General features: G+C 33.7%; 1 protein-coding gene across 1 annotated transcript; it reads left to right on the forward strand.

The window, feature by feature from the left end:
* The first annotated feature begins 1,329 nt into the window (after positions 1–1,329).
* Positions 1,330–11,410, forward strand: LOC144452254 (cysteine-rich protein 2-like). Its single transcript, XM_078143308.1, has 4 exons — positions 1,330–1,434; positions 8,784–8,878; positions 9,981–10,038; positions 11,321–11,410. The coding sequence occupies exons 1-4, from the start codon at positions 1,395–1,397 to the stop codon at positions 11,371–11,373; spliced, it is 246 nt and encodes an 81-aa protein (XP_077999434.1). The 5' UTR covers positions 1,330–1,394; the 3' UTR covers positions 11,374–11,410.
* The last annotated feature ends 4,631 nt before the right edge of the window (positions 11,411–16,041 follow it).

Raw genomic sequence — 16,041 nt, forward strand, 5'->3', positions numbered from 1 at the left:
AAAATAATTGGGACCTACCTGTTTCGAATAATCAAAAAAAAAACGAAACACCAGTAATAATTTGCATAATTTATGCTAATATTACCTACATAAAAACAAACGTATCCTCTATGTTGCGAATCCACTTAAATTTATCGGAATATCTTGCAAAGTACAGGGGGAGGGCCGGTGTTTTTCAAAAGTTAGATGCACGAAAAAATGTTAAACCCCATCCATGTATGAAAAGTGACCTTCGTTCTAATGCATGCACAAAATATGGTGACTCTCCCCCAAAACACTTGAATGAAAAAAAGCGACCCTCCCCCCCCCAAAATACCGCCTGCAACCTGTAATATCTGTCAAGTCCATAAGCTTGCACATAACACTGGGACCCCAATTTACTCTGTCGTTATACTTTTTGACATGTAGTGTGATAATGTGAATGTGTTGTCATGACTCTACACGTTTAATATTTTAAAAGTTAGCGTGTCTGGAAAACAATTGTCCTCAAGGCGCGGACGTAAGTGTCATTCACGTAATTTACATCTATTAGTCATGTTTAGACAATAGTCAATAGACTTGCCAAGTTTTCCAGTAAAGTGATTTGTAAAATTTAAGGCGGTCGAATGACGCTTGAATTTGAAACAAAAGGGCGCCTTGGGGACAATGTTTTCCAGACAAGCTATCTTTTAAAATACTAAACATGTAGAGTCATGACAGTGTCTTTGTTACCCAGAACGTAGATGTAGTAACGATCTTAGGAAAAAAAATGCAAGAAACAGATATAAGACTTATTGATATTCGGTCCAAAAATAACCAATGAATGCAAATGTAAAGAGAGAAAATATTTCTAAATAGGCAGGTAGTTTGTGGGTATACAAGTTCTTCTGAAAGTTAAAAACATACTCTTAAAATAGACCTTAAACTGAGCTAGACATGTTATACAAAATTCGATATAAATAGTAATATTTTTTTCCGTGCATCTGTGCTTTCAAAAGATAAAGGGCCAATGTCGCCATAGAAACAACGATATCTATATTTCGAGAGAAAAATTATCTTCATCATTCTAAATTTAAGTTTCTGATAGCCGAAAATTTCTGCAGGCTTTTCTTTATCGTGTTCGAAGTGCATGCCGATAAGCTTACCATTCACTAATCGTTCACAATAAATACTTAATTTGAATAATTCACGCATTACTAAAACTCCTCCATGCAAGTCTGATGGATGGAGAGGCCGCTTTTGTTTTCAAGTTCAATCAATTTGTATCGACCTAAAGTGCCGTGTGCAAATTAAAGCCCCCAAACCTGTGTATTTCAAGTGATTGAGCGTCGACAGTCGGCGCCAACTAAACTGAGTAAAGAGCAGTTTGCGGAGGTTGTTGTCCCAGAAACAGAGCAGAGAGTACGCACGGAAAGATGTCGATCTGCCCTCGATGTAAGAAACCTGTTTACTTTGGTAAGTGCGTTATCATCATCGTTCTCATTTGATTTTAATTCAGTTGATGATCGCAGACATCCTCCCCTCTCTGACCACAGACCAGACCAGCGGCTCAATGGCAATGCAATGAAAACAACCATGTGATAGTACACCGGTACAAAGATGATGCGATCGTTTCATTATTTTGAAAACATAAATTATGATAATATCATGTCGAAGATTTGAAATCTAACAAATTGCCGAAAGGTGATAAAATCCCGCGTCTCTGTGGATTTTCGGAACCCTGACAAGAGACACTGTCAACACACCCCAACACGCGAGAGTGTCTGCATTCAAATGCAAAGCCAATCTTATAATCGATGTGTCACAATAACGACTCCAGTCTATATTTAGTTCACTTATTCACTTGAGGGTAAGCACACAATAACAACCCTGTTATAGTAGAGACTAGTAGCATGGCATACGACTTGTATTAAAATCTGAAACGTCATCACGAATAAGGCATAATAACCCAGGTTGAAATCATACAACCTGTCCATGTCGGCTGTCAGAGAATACAATCTCCTAGACATTATAAAACTCTACATTGTTTTATTCATTTCCATTCCAGTTGTTTGATTCTCTCCGATTCTGATGTGTTGAACACAACTACGTAAATGTAATGTATGTTTGTGGGTTTTTTTCCTGTCACCTCGTGTATTTTTATTTTCATAAATCAAATTATATTGATTGGTAGTTTGTTGATTGATTAGTAGATTGATTGATTGATTGATTGATTGATTGATTGGTAGATTGATTGATTGATTAGCTGGCTGGCTGGCTGCTTAGAATTCATTAACTCTTTAAGGACTTGGTTTCTCATAAGTCTAACTTAAACCCTAAATTACAGTCAGCCTGTAAAGGGTTCAGTTGTTTGATTCATCCATCAAATACTTGTCAAAAAATTATTTCATTTTCTCATTAATACTTTGACATTTATAATTTTTCTGAGTTTTTATTTAAAGATACTAATTAAAATTTTTGAAATTCATTTGATTTCTTTTACTCATTTGGTTTAGGTCACGATATAATTTCACTGACTTTTTTCTCTTACGATTCAAAATAAAAGCAGAAATCGTTTAGTGGTAGCCATTACCAATTTATGTTATTGATGCATGCATTATTTATCATATCATGTCAAATTTAGAAGGTTTGTCTATTAGTGTGTAGACTTTTAATGATGAGGTTAGGGGGCCTCAAGGGTAAATATTGAAAGTAGCCGTTCATATTCAATTCTCTGACCATGTTACTATTTACAGTAAATATGATATTGGCATCAAGAAATTGTGTTAATTACAAAAAAAATTACGAAAAACAGTTTTGTGAATTTGATTGAGAAATTCAACAAATTTTCTTTCTTCAATCTTGTAATTTTATAATCTTGTTTAAAACACTTCAGAAATCAAAATCATATTTATCCATATTTAAAGATTTAGGGCTTAATAAATCACGGTGATAATTAAATAAAAGTTAGAAATTTATTTTATGAAATAATGAATACTAATGAAGTGATTTCCAAATTACAGAAACGAGGTTTTGATCCCAGTTCACACTAAAATATTTTGTAATTTTTTTCAGTTGACATAGATATTGTGAAAAAATGCTGAGTCTGTGTTTTCTCATAGTGCATTACCTGTAGGAATATTAGAATACATATTATCAAAAATAAAATACGCTATAAATGTGATTTTTGCTTTTAAATCGTAGTATAAAATGTTGATGTAATGAGAGAAATCTCTCTACACCTCAGTGAGTAATGTAGCATAGCATGTCTGGTTGTTGTGTTCATGTTATTTGAAGGATTTATTTTTAGCTGACAATATTGTTGAATATTTATGAGGAGACCCGATGGATGTTTTTGAGTGACCCATTAATAGTGTTTTGAAATATCGACACAAGTCATTCCTAATTCATTGAAATGTACATGTCGAGAGGGGGGCACAATATCTTGTCGGATTTGACTAATGTTTAAGAACAATATCCAGTGATTGATTAATTAATTAATTAAATAAGTTAATTACCCATTGTTCTAGATATTACGTCACTATGTACAAATATAGATTGTTACAAACACACTTTTACTATCGCCATGGTAACATTTGGTTATTTTGCAGTGACTGATTTTCAGACGCTGATAAGTTCTAAAATTATTTCTACATGAAAAATGTCCTTGTATGGTAACAATAACAATGTAAATTAATCTCTGTGTATTGTCATTATGGTGAATTCATGACATGTAGAATGATACATCAGGGAGATATACACCAGACTTGCATAGTGTCCTATTCATATGCTGTCTACATTAAACAGACAATGACTACATAGATCGTGTATAGTTTGTACAATCAATGCATTCATTGCAGTGCTAGGTTTGGTTTCTAAATAATAACAAATATATGCATCCACTTGAATAGTGTGTGTGTTTAGAACTAGGTAGTAAACTGCTAAAACTGTGCTAGGTGCAACTCGATCATATTTTGAAACAGTTTTGTTAGATATATTAAATTGACAATGTTTTTGTTAAGGGCCGTAAGCAGGTAAAGTCTACCAGGGTTCCCCAGTCAAAATTATGATAGATAGTATGGGAAGCTATGCAACTTTTACCCTTTCCCCTCGGGCATCGCAGTAATGTCAACAAATGATTAACCCTATGTAGTAAACACCTAGATATTAATCCTAATCTGACATGGGCCTTTAAGTCTGATTCCGAAGTTAGATGTCAAGAGATAATTATATGGAGTTAATTATCACATGTATCTAATAACAGATGGGATTTCTATGCCAGCAATACTTGGTTATGACAGTACAATTATGCAGTAGATATCAGTACATACAAAACAACCCTTTTAGAAATGTGATGGTCCAGGACTATGAGAGACTTTAGGGTTCCCCAACCTTTAACAAAAAACTGTTACTTATATTAGTTATAATATCATACACCCAGAACAATATTGAATCACCTGTGAATGAATATACATTAAACAGTGCAGTAAATAAATCCAATCATATTGTTTTTTTAGGTCTACACTCTAAAATCAGCACCTCAGTGCAATCGTGATTTCAACCTGTTACTACAATTATACTTATTCATAGAATCAACCCTAATTAATAATAACATGTACAAAATGTACAATGTCTAATTATTACCATTTTAACAATTTTCAGTGAATCTTTTGCAGATTTTCTGACTCAAAAATATTATGCTCCAGTTACAGCTGGTGTAGCTTTAATAGATACATGTATAACATTAAATGAAATGCTGTGAAGTGTATATGTTACATACACTTGATATAATACAATCAAAATTTGAAATTCAAATCCAAAATTACTCTTCCAAAATTTTGCATTAAAATCATATTCTTATGGTTGTGAAACAATTTTTGCATAATTTTTTCACTCATGAAAAAGGGCGAAGGTTTCATTCCAAAGCACTTACATTTGTGTTATATTATCAGTGGAGCCATGAGGATTACAATGGATTATTCTTTTGTTCTTGGCCAAATATTTCTATAGCTTTGTCAGATAACTGTTTTCACACCTAGATATTAATCCTAATCTAACATGGGCCTTTAAGTCTAATTCCAAAGTTAGATGTCAGAGATAATTATACGGACTTAATTATCACATATATCTAATAACAGATGGGATTTCTATGCCAGCAATACTTGGTTATGACAATTAAAATAGAATACATATACATGTACATTTACCACACATTTATTACACATGATGAGGTTATCTGTATTGATAAAAGGTTTAATATTAAAATTTAAAAAAAAAATTAGTTTCCATTCAAAAATGTCTTTCTGATGCAAGTACAATATGCATATGCCATAACAAATATTTATTTATTTTATTCTATTTTATTTTTTATTTTAGTTTTTTTGGGGGGGGGGATATTATTAAGTTTTAATGAATACATTTTTCATGAGGGCCCTGTAATCTGTATATTTAATCTGGTTCCTCGTTACAAACATTGTTCTACTTAATTTAGCTTTTTCTATGGTCTCTGCTTTCCCACACTGCTTGAAATGCTTTAACATTATTACCCTGGCATGGACCTATAACAACACAATGATGGTTCTTTATACTTTATCTCCCTGGAGGAGAATTGCATTCACATTGCACCATCTATCCTACCAGGTACCCAAGTATACAGATGTGTTGACTTGGATACAATGGTGATTCACATATAGCCTTCAAGGACTTTATAACCATTCAGAAATAAACGGCGGTGACCAGGTTAAAATTTTCATTTTTGCAAATTCCAAGCCAACCATTCTAACCATATTACCCATTACCCAACCTGTATTATTGCAATAAGCTGACACTTCTAACAAAAGCTAGCAGTCTACAGTCCCAGTGGATGCATAATCATGTTGAAACAAGTCCTTTTGAAATGTCATTTTCTATTTTTCTCATTGTCAGTTTTGATTAATTATATTTAATATTTGAATAGATAACAGAAAGTCCAACAAAACTCACAAAATGTCATTTGGTTTAATTTCATACTTTTACTTTTTATGGTGTATTTTTCATGAAATAATTAACAATTAATGAAATATATGACCTGTCAATTTCAATTCATGAAACTCATCATCACCTTAATTAAAATCTGATGAATAAACATGGCACTTGAAATCTATTGTCTCAGTGACTTCTGCTTCATTATGAGATGATCACACAAGCTCAATATATGAACTTCATTCATTTAGGGAGGGAAGGGGTCTGGCATCAATACAACTGCAGAACTTCATTTTCACACTTCTAACCACATTTCGAAAACATTCACACCTCAATGATAAGAAGTTCTGTATTTACTACTGAGATGTTGATTAGTTGATTGAAATTTATATCTAATGTGATATACAGTGTTGAGTTTCTGGTAGTATTGTAATGTGTTTACCAGCATGTTTTTATATTGCATTGATCATAGAGATGTGACCACTACAATTTTCATCATGGTTTACATCATATATAAATACATAAAAAATGTTGCACTTGTGAACATTCGTTTAGGGGTGGGTGTTTGTCCTAAATGAACAAAGTTCGTTTATTGAGCTTGTGTGACATTGTGCAATCATCCCCATGTATACTACAGTTCTGTGAATATCACTTCAGTACTACAAGACTTTTTTTGGTTTGTGGTTTTATTAACCAAATTTCTACTGTTGTTCTTTATACCCTCTCGTTTGTGTCATACTTTCCTGCTTTGATCTGACATAGTGACACATTTTGAATCATTGTTCATTCAGATAGCATCTATCAAAAGCATATTGTTGACACAGATCTCAGTTTTGACCAAGGGTTTGGGAACCCTGGTACAGAGAGGGGAAATCTGGTAAAATTGCTTATTTTCCTATACCTTGGTACCATGATTTTGGTGGGTAACCGTGGTAACAGAGGATGAAATCTGGTAAAACTTGCATAGATTTTAATACCTTGTATCTTTGTTAGAAACACAATTTTTTTTTATTTTGCCTAACTGCAATTATTGTTCTTTTCCATTCTACTCATAACATCACAGATTCCTACACTTTCAGTAGTGTTAGATTTTATCTCATAGAAAGGTTAATCCCAAAACATCAGCTATTTATAACGTTATTAGTCTGGATAAGTGATCTCCAACTAAACCACTGTGAGTGGAGGTGTAAATCGTAATGATACCATAAAGGAACTAGACTAGCACTCTATTTGACAGAGAGCGTTTTATCTCAACTAATTTTTTTTATTAATACATTAATGTCATATCACAATTATGGTTTTAGTTCATTTCTGTACAAAAAGTGATCACGTCAGAGTAATATATCAAATGTGAATATTTATCCTCCAAAATATGCCGTGTTTGTCTGAAGTACACCAAGTCAAGAGATTTTAACTGACAGATAATCTTAGTTCTCATTTCAAATGACAAACTGATGGACTGCTTTCATGCAATAAATCTAATCTACATTGTGTGTAATATTTACAGTCACGGGGATGTTGGTATTACAGGGGTTTCTTTCCAGAGACCACCACACCCCAGTCGTCACACTACCCAAATCAAATATTGAAATAAACGCAATTAAGTTCAATGATGTATTACGCTATGTCAATTTCTAGCTTCAAAGATGAAGCCTCAATTATCTCAGTGATTAATATAACATTCACCATCTTAGAGGACGACATTTGAACATTTTTGTTCAACTTAATATTTCCCGGTGACAAATTCTGCATAATTTCAAAAAGGTTGAAATTCAAATTTCACTTTAGATATTATGAAACACAGCAATGATATATTTCATGCTATTGATATTCTGAAATTGATGAAAAAAAATGGAAAGTGCAAGCAAATAATTTATAAAATTATAGAAAAAATGTCACAATTTAGAGGAAATCAATTTTTTGAGTTTGTCAGATTTAAGAAATATAGTGTCAGGCCATTAGAAGCATAGAATTAAGTATTATCACCCTAATGGTCCAACTTGTTTATTTTCTCAACTCCCTAATGAGCATACAATATATTCTGATTAAGATCAATTTTACTATGTTATGGCCAGGGGGAATGCAGATATAGATAAAAATCATATAATTAGATGACGGGTAATTCAATCAACATCTGGTGCTAGCCATATATCCATGAATGATAATTCATGAAAAAAAAGTAGCATAGAAAATATAAATATAAAAAGGTTCTTTCTTTTGAATAACGTTTATGAAACACTTAAAGGGGCACAAGCTGAGTTAATATGTTTTTGGGGACGTAATTTTTTCTGCATAAAAAGGTACTCACAGTATTCTACTTACTGATATATACTTAACGATCACTTGAAACTGAATGAACTCAAATCTGGTATTAGGATACAACTTATAAATAATCCAGTGATGTAATTTATTGTATGTACCAAAAAATGTACAGAAATCCCTACTATACAATTAATAGTTTTAACCATACCAGAAGAGAAATTGTAATGTCATAGAAGGCTTGCATTTACATTAACATTATACTAGTACACTTTAATCAAGTTTTTTTGTGAGAATTTTCACTTGAGTAAAAATGCTTATAAACTCAGCTTGTGTGACTTTAATGAAGTCTTCTACAATAATAGAAAGTAATTATGATAGAGTACGTGTGTGTTTAACAATAAGCTATGATTAGTGTGACAGGTGATCCTAGGACATGGAATTGCAGTTTGCCTGGAGAGGGCGCTCTCTATGAAAATTCCAAATTGCTAAAATTTTATCATAAATATTATTGAACATAGCAACATCACTATTAACTATTAAAAACATTGAATATATTTCATTAACTTCAGAAACAATTTCAAACTTGCTTCTATTTTTTACAGCTGAGAGGAGGACGTCACTTGGAAAAGATTGGCATCAGTTTTGTTTAAAGTGTGTACATTGTAAAAAGACTTTAACACCAGGGAGTCATGCTGAGGTAGGTCATCTTCAGACAAAAAATTATCAAAATTATGTGTCTTTATTGTCGTAGTTAATTCACTAACTAAAGCTGCTATATAGATGAAGATTGGCTATTTATTTTGGATTTTTAATTTATACAACAATTTTATGATGGCTTCCTACTTGAAAAATCACTGTGAAACACCATACGCTAAGTCCTTGTTTGTAACTCAGTACATTGAAAAAAGTTAAAATAAACTGTAAAAAGTTTGTTATTGTCCACAACAGGCTGAGTGTGAACTCCTGAATATTAAGGTAGTACAGGCAAATAAACAGAATCTAGCCAATTCCTATTTTAGATTTTAATCAGCGTGGCTTTGCATTACAAAAACAAAATAGGCTCTTATCAAGAAAACAAAAGAAATGTGAATATTAAAGGGTCAAAGTGATGGAGTACCATCAACAGGTGGTTTCTGACTCATGATTGGTTTAGGGAGAAATTTGAAAGTTCAAGGGTTAAGTGATTAGATGAGTGATTGCTTTCTAAAGTGATCCAGCAGTTAGTTTCTTAGATGTGATTGGTTGAAGTAGCAATTTGAAAGTTCAAAGGCCAAGTGATGGGATCAACAGGTGGTTTCTTAATCTTAGATGTGAGTTAGAGTTCATATTTCTTAGAATCTCCAGAAAAAATACAATCGACTACTGGAAACTCCTGGAAAATTGATCACCTGAACAACTGACATTACTGTCATATTTAGTATCGATTACATAGGTGAGAAATATGTATTAAAAGTAGGTATCTTGACAACTAAAATATATTTCATTGTCAACACTTCAGTAAATGGCTAAAGTTGATCTGAATAATTCTGGAAAAAGTGATGAAACACTCCTTGAAAGTCCTAAAATTTTATCTAACTAAGTGTTTAAACCCTGATGATTGGTTGAAATAGAAATTTTGAAAGTTCAATGGTCACATGATGGTCATGTGATGGAGGATGTATGAAGTAAAAATGTGATAATTCAAGGAGCATATTGTGGGGGGAGGGGGGCTTGTAATACACCAAAGATGAGATGAAGTTGACAAACTTGGCTAAATACAAAATAACTGAATTTTTCATTTTTCTCACAATTCCACAAAGCATGATGGCGAGCCGTACTGCAACAAACCCTGTTATAGTGACCTGTTTGGGCCGAAAGGTATGAATTTTAATTCTCAATCCTATCAAAGTATTCTCTACCCAACTTTGATTTTAAAATTTAAAAGCAAGATTAAAACTATGCCAATATATTACTGTTCATGATATTTGATCAAATATTGATAATAAAAAATCAATATATTTAGAGAAAAATGCACTTTTTTAGCAAATTAAAAGTCTCACTAGACTAGGTGATGATGGTGGTGTGTTGCTTTTCTTTCAAAAACATTGCAAGTTGAAGAATGAGTCAGAGCTCAATTTGAAACTAAGAATTTTAAAGACATAGGGAAATCAATATCTATGATTACCATTCCATGAGGAGTTGCCCAGGTGTAATAATGTGTGAAACCCAACCCTGCCCACACTCAAAATTGGACCACTCACCATGGTGAGAAAGGCACATCCAAGCCAAATGAACCCAACACTCCACAGTTGCAAATACATTATAAATTTACTTTTAACACCCATTTTATTTTGGATTATCCTTACCGGAGACGTCTCGTCTCCTTGAAGTATTTGCTAACTTAAAAGGTAATGATGCTGGCTCTTCCTTTTATAGTTTGGTCACATCTCCACTTTTTCATATTTTCTGATTGGCTGATTTCCACTACAGCTTGACCACCTTGTAAATATACACTTAGTGGTGCTAGATATAAAAACAGAGTGTGCATTTCTCCAGTGAAGTTTATATCACACTCTCCAAACATTTTCCAACAAAACAATGGTGGGTGTATAACTATAGTTGGAAGAGCCATACTGCTGGTGTGAACCAATCACTTACTTTTAGCAGAAAGCAGTGCAAAAACGCTTAGTTTCAAACGAAAACATTGCAAACAATAGGGTTTAACATTTGTAGGTTAGGTGTAGATAGCAAAACTGGTCTATACTGAGTGTGGGCAGAGGTTGGTATGAAAAGAAACATCGCCTCAAAATTGTAAGCTAAAACAATGTCTAAAGCAAAACTTGAGCACCTGAATCAGACTGTTTTTGCTAAAATTGGGGAACCATGGTCACAAAGACGGGAAATCGGGCAAATCTTTTTGGTCAGAAACCAAGGTAAGGATCGACTCTTAGGAACTAGTGTAAATTTTACCAACCATAATTACTGCTACATCAAATCAAAACATTACAACAAAAATCATGAAACTGAAACAAAATGTCATCTGGTTTCGTGATTTTTGTTGTAAAATTGACTTACTCTACATGTGTATAACTATTGTAGATTTTATGCATTTCATCTGTTATTCACAAAACATTATATTTCAATTTTTACTTACCATCAGGTGTCCGTGGATCAGCTGCCAGTAGCTATGTCAGATCTGAAAAAGTAGAATAAATTTGTTCAGTTTTGTGGATTTTTCAAGAGATGATGAAGATGCTGATGTAAATGAAGAAAAATTATAATTGTTATCTGAAATTCAAGACAAATTTGCTGTTTACGATTAAAAGAACATTTTTATAGAAAGTTTAGTGAATTACTGTGTCTAGAATCCTATAACCCATTGTTTTGTCTAGAATCCAACAACCCATTGTTTTGTCTAGAATCCAATAACCCATTGTTTTGTCTAGAATCCAACAACCCATTGTTTTGTCTAGAATCCAACAACCCATTGTTTTGTGTAGACTTCAAGCCATTGTTCTGTCTAGACTTAAACATGTTATGTCTAGATTTTATCTTATTGTTGTGTCTACACTTCCACCCATTGTTGTATCTACACTTCCACCCATTGTTGTGTCTACACTTCCACCCATTGTTGTGTCTACGCTTCCACCCATTGTTGTGTCTACGCTTCCACCCATTGTTGTGTCTAGAGTCCAACAGCCCACTGATGTATCTTGACTTCAACCCATTTTTGTGTCTAGAGTCCTGAAATAAACTTGTCTGGAAGGATAGTCATGATTCTAAATTTGACAATATTTGTCAATGGTAGGGACACCATCTTAGATACAAATGACTACATAATTACTGTATACTCAGGAGTAGTAATATAGCATTAGTAGAAAATAGGCAATCAACCCAAGAAGGAGCATTAGAACAAAACTCACTTTGACTGCTTTCATTCAGTATTTCAGAAAGTGAAGACGGTTATTTTCATGTATTTGAGACGTGTAGTGGCTCTGGAGTTTGAAAAATATTGTTATGTTAAAGATTTTAGTAAGAATTTTTTCTACTGTGTTTTCTCACTTGTTTATCATTCATTATATTTATGTATTTATTTATTTACATAATTGTGGCTCTGCATTTGTTTTTACTGTTTTGATTTTTTTAAATAAATTTTTGTTTCAAAGCTTTTTTCCGAGATAGATTGGGACATTTAGTTCTTGAACATGTAGGAGTTAGTGAATGTTTTGTCTATTACAAGAATGATTAAAACAATTGCATTCATTCCCGTCAGTGATTTATGATTTTTGAATTTAAAAAAGTATCTCAAAGGTCATAGGTCAAGAAACATGAAAATGAAATATCTTGCCAGGATAGGTAGGTTTTTAGTGCCTTACGTCAACTGATAATTTTATAATACCTAGAAATGGGCTGGGATTTGGGTTAAAACATTACTGAAATTATATCAGTGCTCATACTGTCTTATGGCCATACTCTTGCGAAGCATAGACTGAAATATTTGTCATGGGTTGCTTTTCCATAGCTCCCTGTGCAGAACCTGGGAGCAATTGAAGAGCGCCCCCAACGACAAGTCTTTGAAATCTACCAGAATGTCAGGTCCATGACCTATTCTTCTAGTACACTACGAAACTGATAAATCATCATTTTGCAGTCGTTCTTCTGAATATTTAAGAATTATGACAAAAATACTTTAAACTAACTGACTGACTAACTTTAAATGGAACAAAAATTTATTGATAAATAGAGATGTATTCATTATTATTTTTAAAGTTTGCAAAACAGAGTTTAATAACAGCTCAGTTTCTAAAATTGTCTGGAATCTACACTATCGATATCCTATGTCAATTGTACAATACAAAGGACAGGGTTTATTCCAGCTAAAGAATCACATGAGGTCAAATGTCAAACACCTACTAAATAAGGTGATCACAAATGAACATAGATATATTGAACTCTGACCTTTCAGGAAGTTATAACACAAAAAAAAACACCAGTGCGTTTGCTTGCTCATGCAAGGTGAACAGAAATGAGACCAATTTCATGCAAAGACATACAATGTAGTGTCAGTAACTTTAATCAAAGTATAAAACACCACAGGAACCTGGATCACATAACATTGTTTACTGATAGAATGCTACATGTTAATAAGAATCAAGTGTAAGTGTTACATTGTAACTTCCACAGACATGAACTGATACAAGTGTCACCTGAACCTACATAAGAGACATCTGTTGTTTTTTGTATTGGTTGTATTTTTGTTTTTACCTAATGTTGTCTTTGCATGAAGTCTCTCCTGAGCTAACTTCATTCAAGCAAACGCATCGGTGTTTTTTCGTGGGTTGTATTTAATTTTTGCAACAAGCTGAACTGTATCTCAAGAAATCTCCTTTGCTATGGCTCATTTTCTCCTTTTGCATTTTTCTCCTTTTTTGTATAAATAAAATAATAAGCTCTATTGGATACATTTTGTATTTGACCAATATGTAATTTCTTGATGGGATGTTATTAAAGTGATGCATGATGGGAGTGTGGCAATGAATGTAAATGTTGTGTGGCACTTTTCTGATCTACTATAATTCTATTATTTGATTGGCTAGGGCAAAATATTAAAAAACACGTGTTTCCAATAACCCGGCCGAATCCAGTTTAAACCGCCGAACCTATACTTTTTTTAAACATTTAAAAGAAAAAGACAAGAAATTCTTTGCCTTCTTGACCTTCATTGCACGTCTGATTTCTTTCCCCAGTGATGGCTGCACATATTTCATCAAACTATCACAGAAGGGGTGTTCTGACCGACATTTCGTTTGGTTTTGGGTCGAAGCAATATTTTTAAAAAAATGAAAAAGATTTTTTTTAAATTAAAAACAAATTCCCTACCCATCTACCCCTATTCTCTGAGGCCATATTTTTTTTTTTTTTTTGGTGGGGGGGCCTAATTTAAATCTTAAATCACGTGACCACTGCATGTCTTGAAGGCTCTGTAATTAATGTTGGAGTTAGGAAATGTCCGATTTTTTGTTTGCTTTCAATTAAACATCGATCGGAACGACAATAAGCACGCACCCTCAAAATCACAACAAACGCTACTAATATTGCAGCTACCTCACACCCTGCAACTTTTATGCAAAAGGAGACTTCAGTGCCTACAGAGCTACAAATGATCCATGCTGATCAACTTGCAATTGAATTGGCTTGCAATTGTCAATCAATCGGACACCAAAACAGGTGTCAGAGTAATAGTAAATAATGTTCCTAACGCAGGTAATTTTCGTTAGTATTCACAATTATTGGAGAAATTAGTAAGTGGATAGAACATTTTATCAGAAAAAATGCGAACACGCATGCTACGATATATAACTGCACTGGTTGTTAAGGAAATGATGAACTAAATGTCCAATTCGTAAAGACCCTGGCTAATTAGTCTGATTTCGGAACAGAGGAACGATTGTGAGAACTCAGTCAGTGAACTCGAGTGGGCTTTTAGAGGCACGCAGAGTCGATTTCTGGCCTTGTGGACGAACAAAATTAATTTACAAGTTCAAGGTATAAATGTTATAGATCAATTTTACTCACCAGCCTATTCCCGAAATCGTGAAGAAGTCGTAATAAATTGCCATCTTTACAAACCCCGTAAAGAGACTAGTGAACGTATGCTACCAACGCGCTAACGAGGGAAACGACAACATATTTGTGAAGACGTGTTCCATAAGTGCCACGTGGGCAAAATTGATTGACCAATCACTGGTCGGTTGCTCACAATGACTTGCTAATGTGTGAACACATCCTAGGACCTGATTGGCCAATGGGTGATAATGACCACACACATCACTCTCACGACCATGCATTATCCGACATCCCTTACACATCACTGCACTGAATATTTGCATAATGTTTTTATCTCGAAAAAAAAATTCCATGGAGTCAAATTTCTTGCACTATAATTAGTCCGTTGTAAAAACTTTTAACTGGAAAGATGAAAGTGTCGGGGGGATTGAACCCGTAGCCTCTCACGTGCGAAGCGAGCGCTCTACCACTTAGCTATACCTCCCTTGTAAACGCCGATCACTAAAATTACGATTTTACGAACTTTGTTGCAACGTATTATTATCTATGAAAAATAAAATGGCCGATTACGAAGTATGACTTTAATGTTTTCGCCAGGTGCAAGTAGCGTCACGTGACTAGTACCACAACCTGTTCGTATGTTTGTGAAGATAATACTGTATCAATCGATATCCCATGGGGAAATGGAAATGTTGGCACAAAAACAAATAAGTCAAATTAAATTGGCGGTAAAAACTGACAAGCATAGTGTGGAATTAGAACGGTAAAAAGAAATGCCAATTCAGGAAAATATGACATTCCACCAACCTACAGTACAGTGACATCATCACAGAAGGTGGACAGTTAGATGTACATAACTGACAAGTACTTTTACACCTGAATTTACATATATTGAAGATAACCTTTTCACACCTCAGGTTACTCAACACCTGCAAATTTGGATCATTCTGTCAGATCATGGAAGTATAACCCACATACTTCCATGGTCAGATCCAGTTAGACACTGAAGGACAAGTGATTTGTATGAAACATGTCTGTTTCTCAATCAATTAAAGTGGACGAAGAGAACTTGTGTATAAATCTTCTAACTTAGTACTTCCATGATAAATATACATAGTATTATGAATAACAACAGTTCTAGTGACCTAGCAGATTCCAATAATTGATGCCATGGCATACGAACACAATTCAATGTAGAAAACACAAGCGTGTCTGCTGATTAAGCCATTGCTATACTGTCAGTCTTTTTGTACAACTCGAACTTGTACAACTGCAAACCCACTAGATAACATACACTGTTCTGCAATGATTTTT

Source organism: Glandiceps talaboti, chromosome 22 (genome assembly GCF_964340395.1).
Source record: "Glandiceps talaboti chromosome 22, keGlaTala1.1, whole genome shotgun sequence".
Taxonomy (NCBI): domain Eukaryota; kingdom Metazoa; phylum Hemichordata; class Enteropneusta; family Spengelidae; genus Glandiceps; species Glandiceps talaboti.

Coding starts and splice junctions, on each gene's coding strand:
- LOC144452254 (XM_078143308.1), top strand. CDS start 1,395: ATGTCGATCTGCCCTCGATGTAAGAAACCTGTTTACTTTG. Junction 8,879..9,980: donor CACCAGGGAGTCATGCTGAG/GTAGGTCATCTT, acceptor AATTCCACAAAG/CATGATGGCGAGCCGTACTG. Junction 10,039..11,320: donor TGACCTGTTTGGGCCGAAAG/GTATGAATTTTA, acceptor ACTTACCATCAG/GTGTCCGTGGATCAGCTGCC.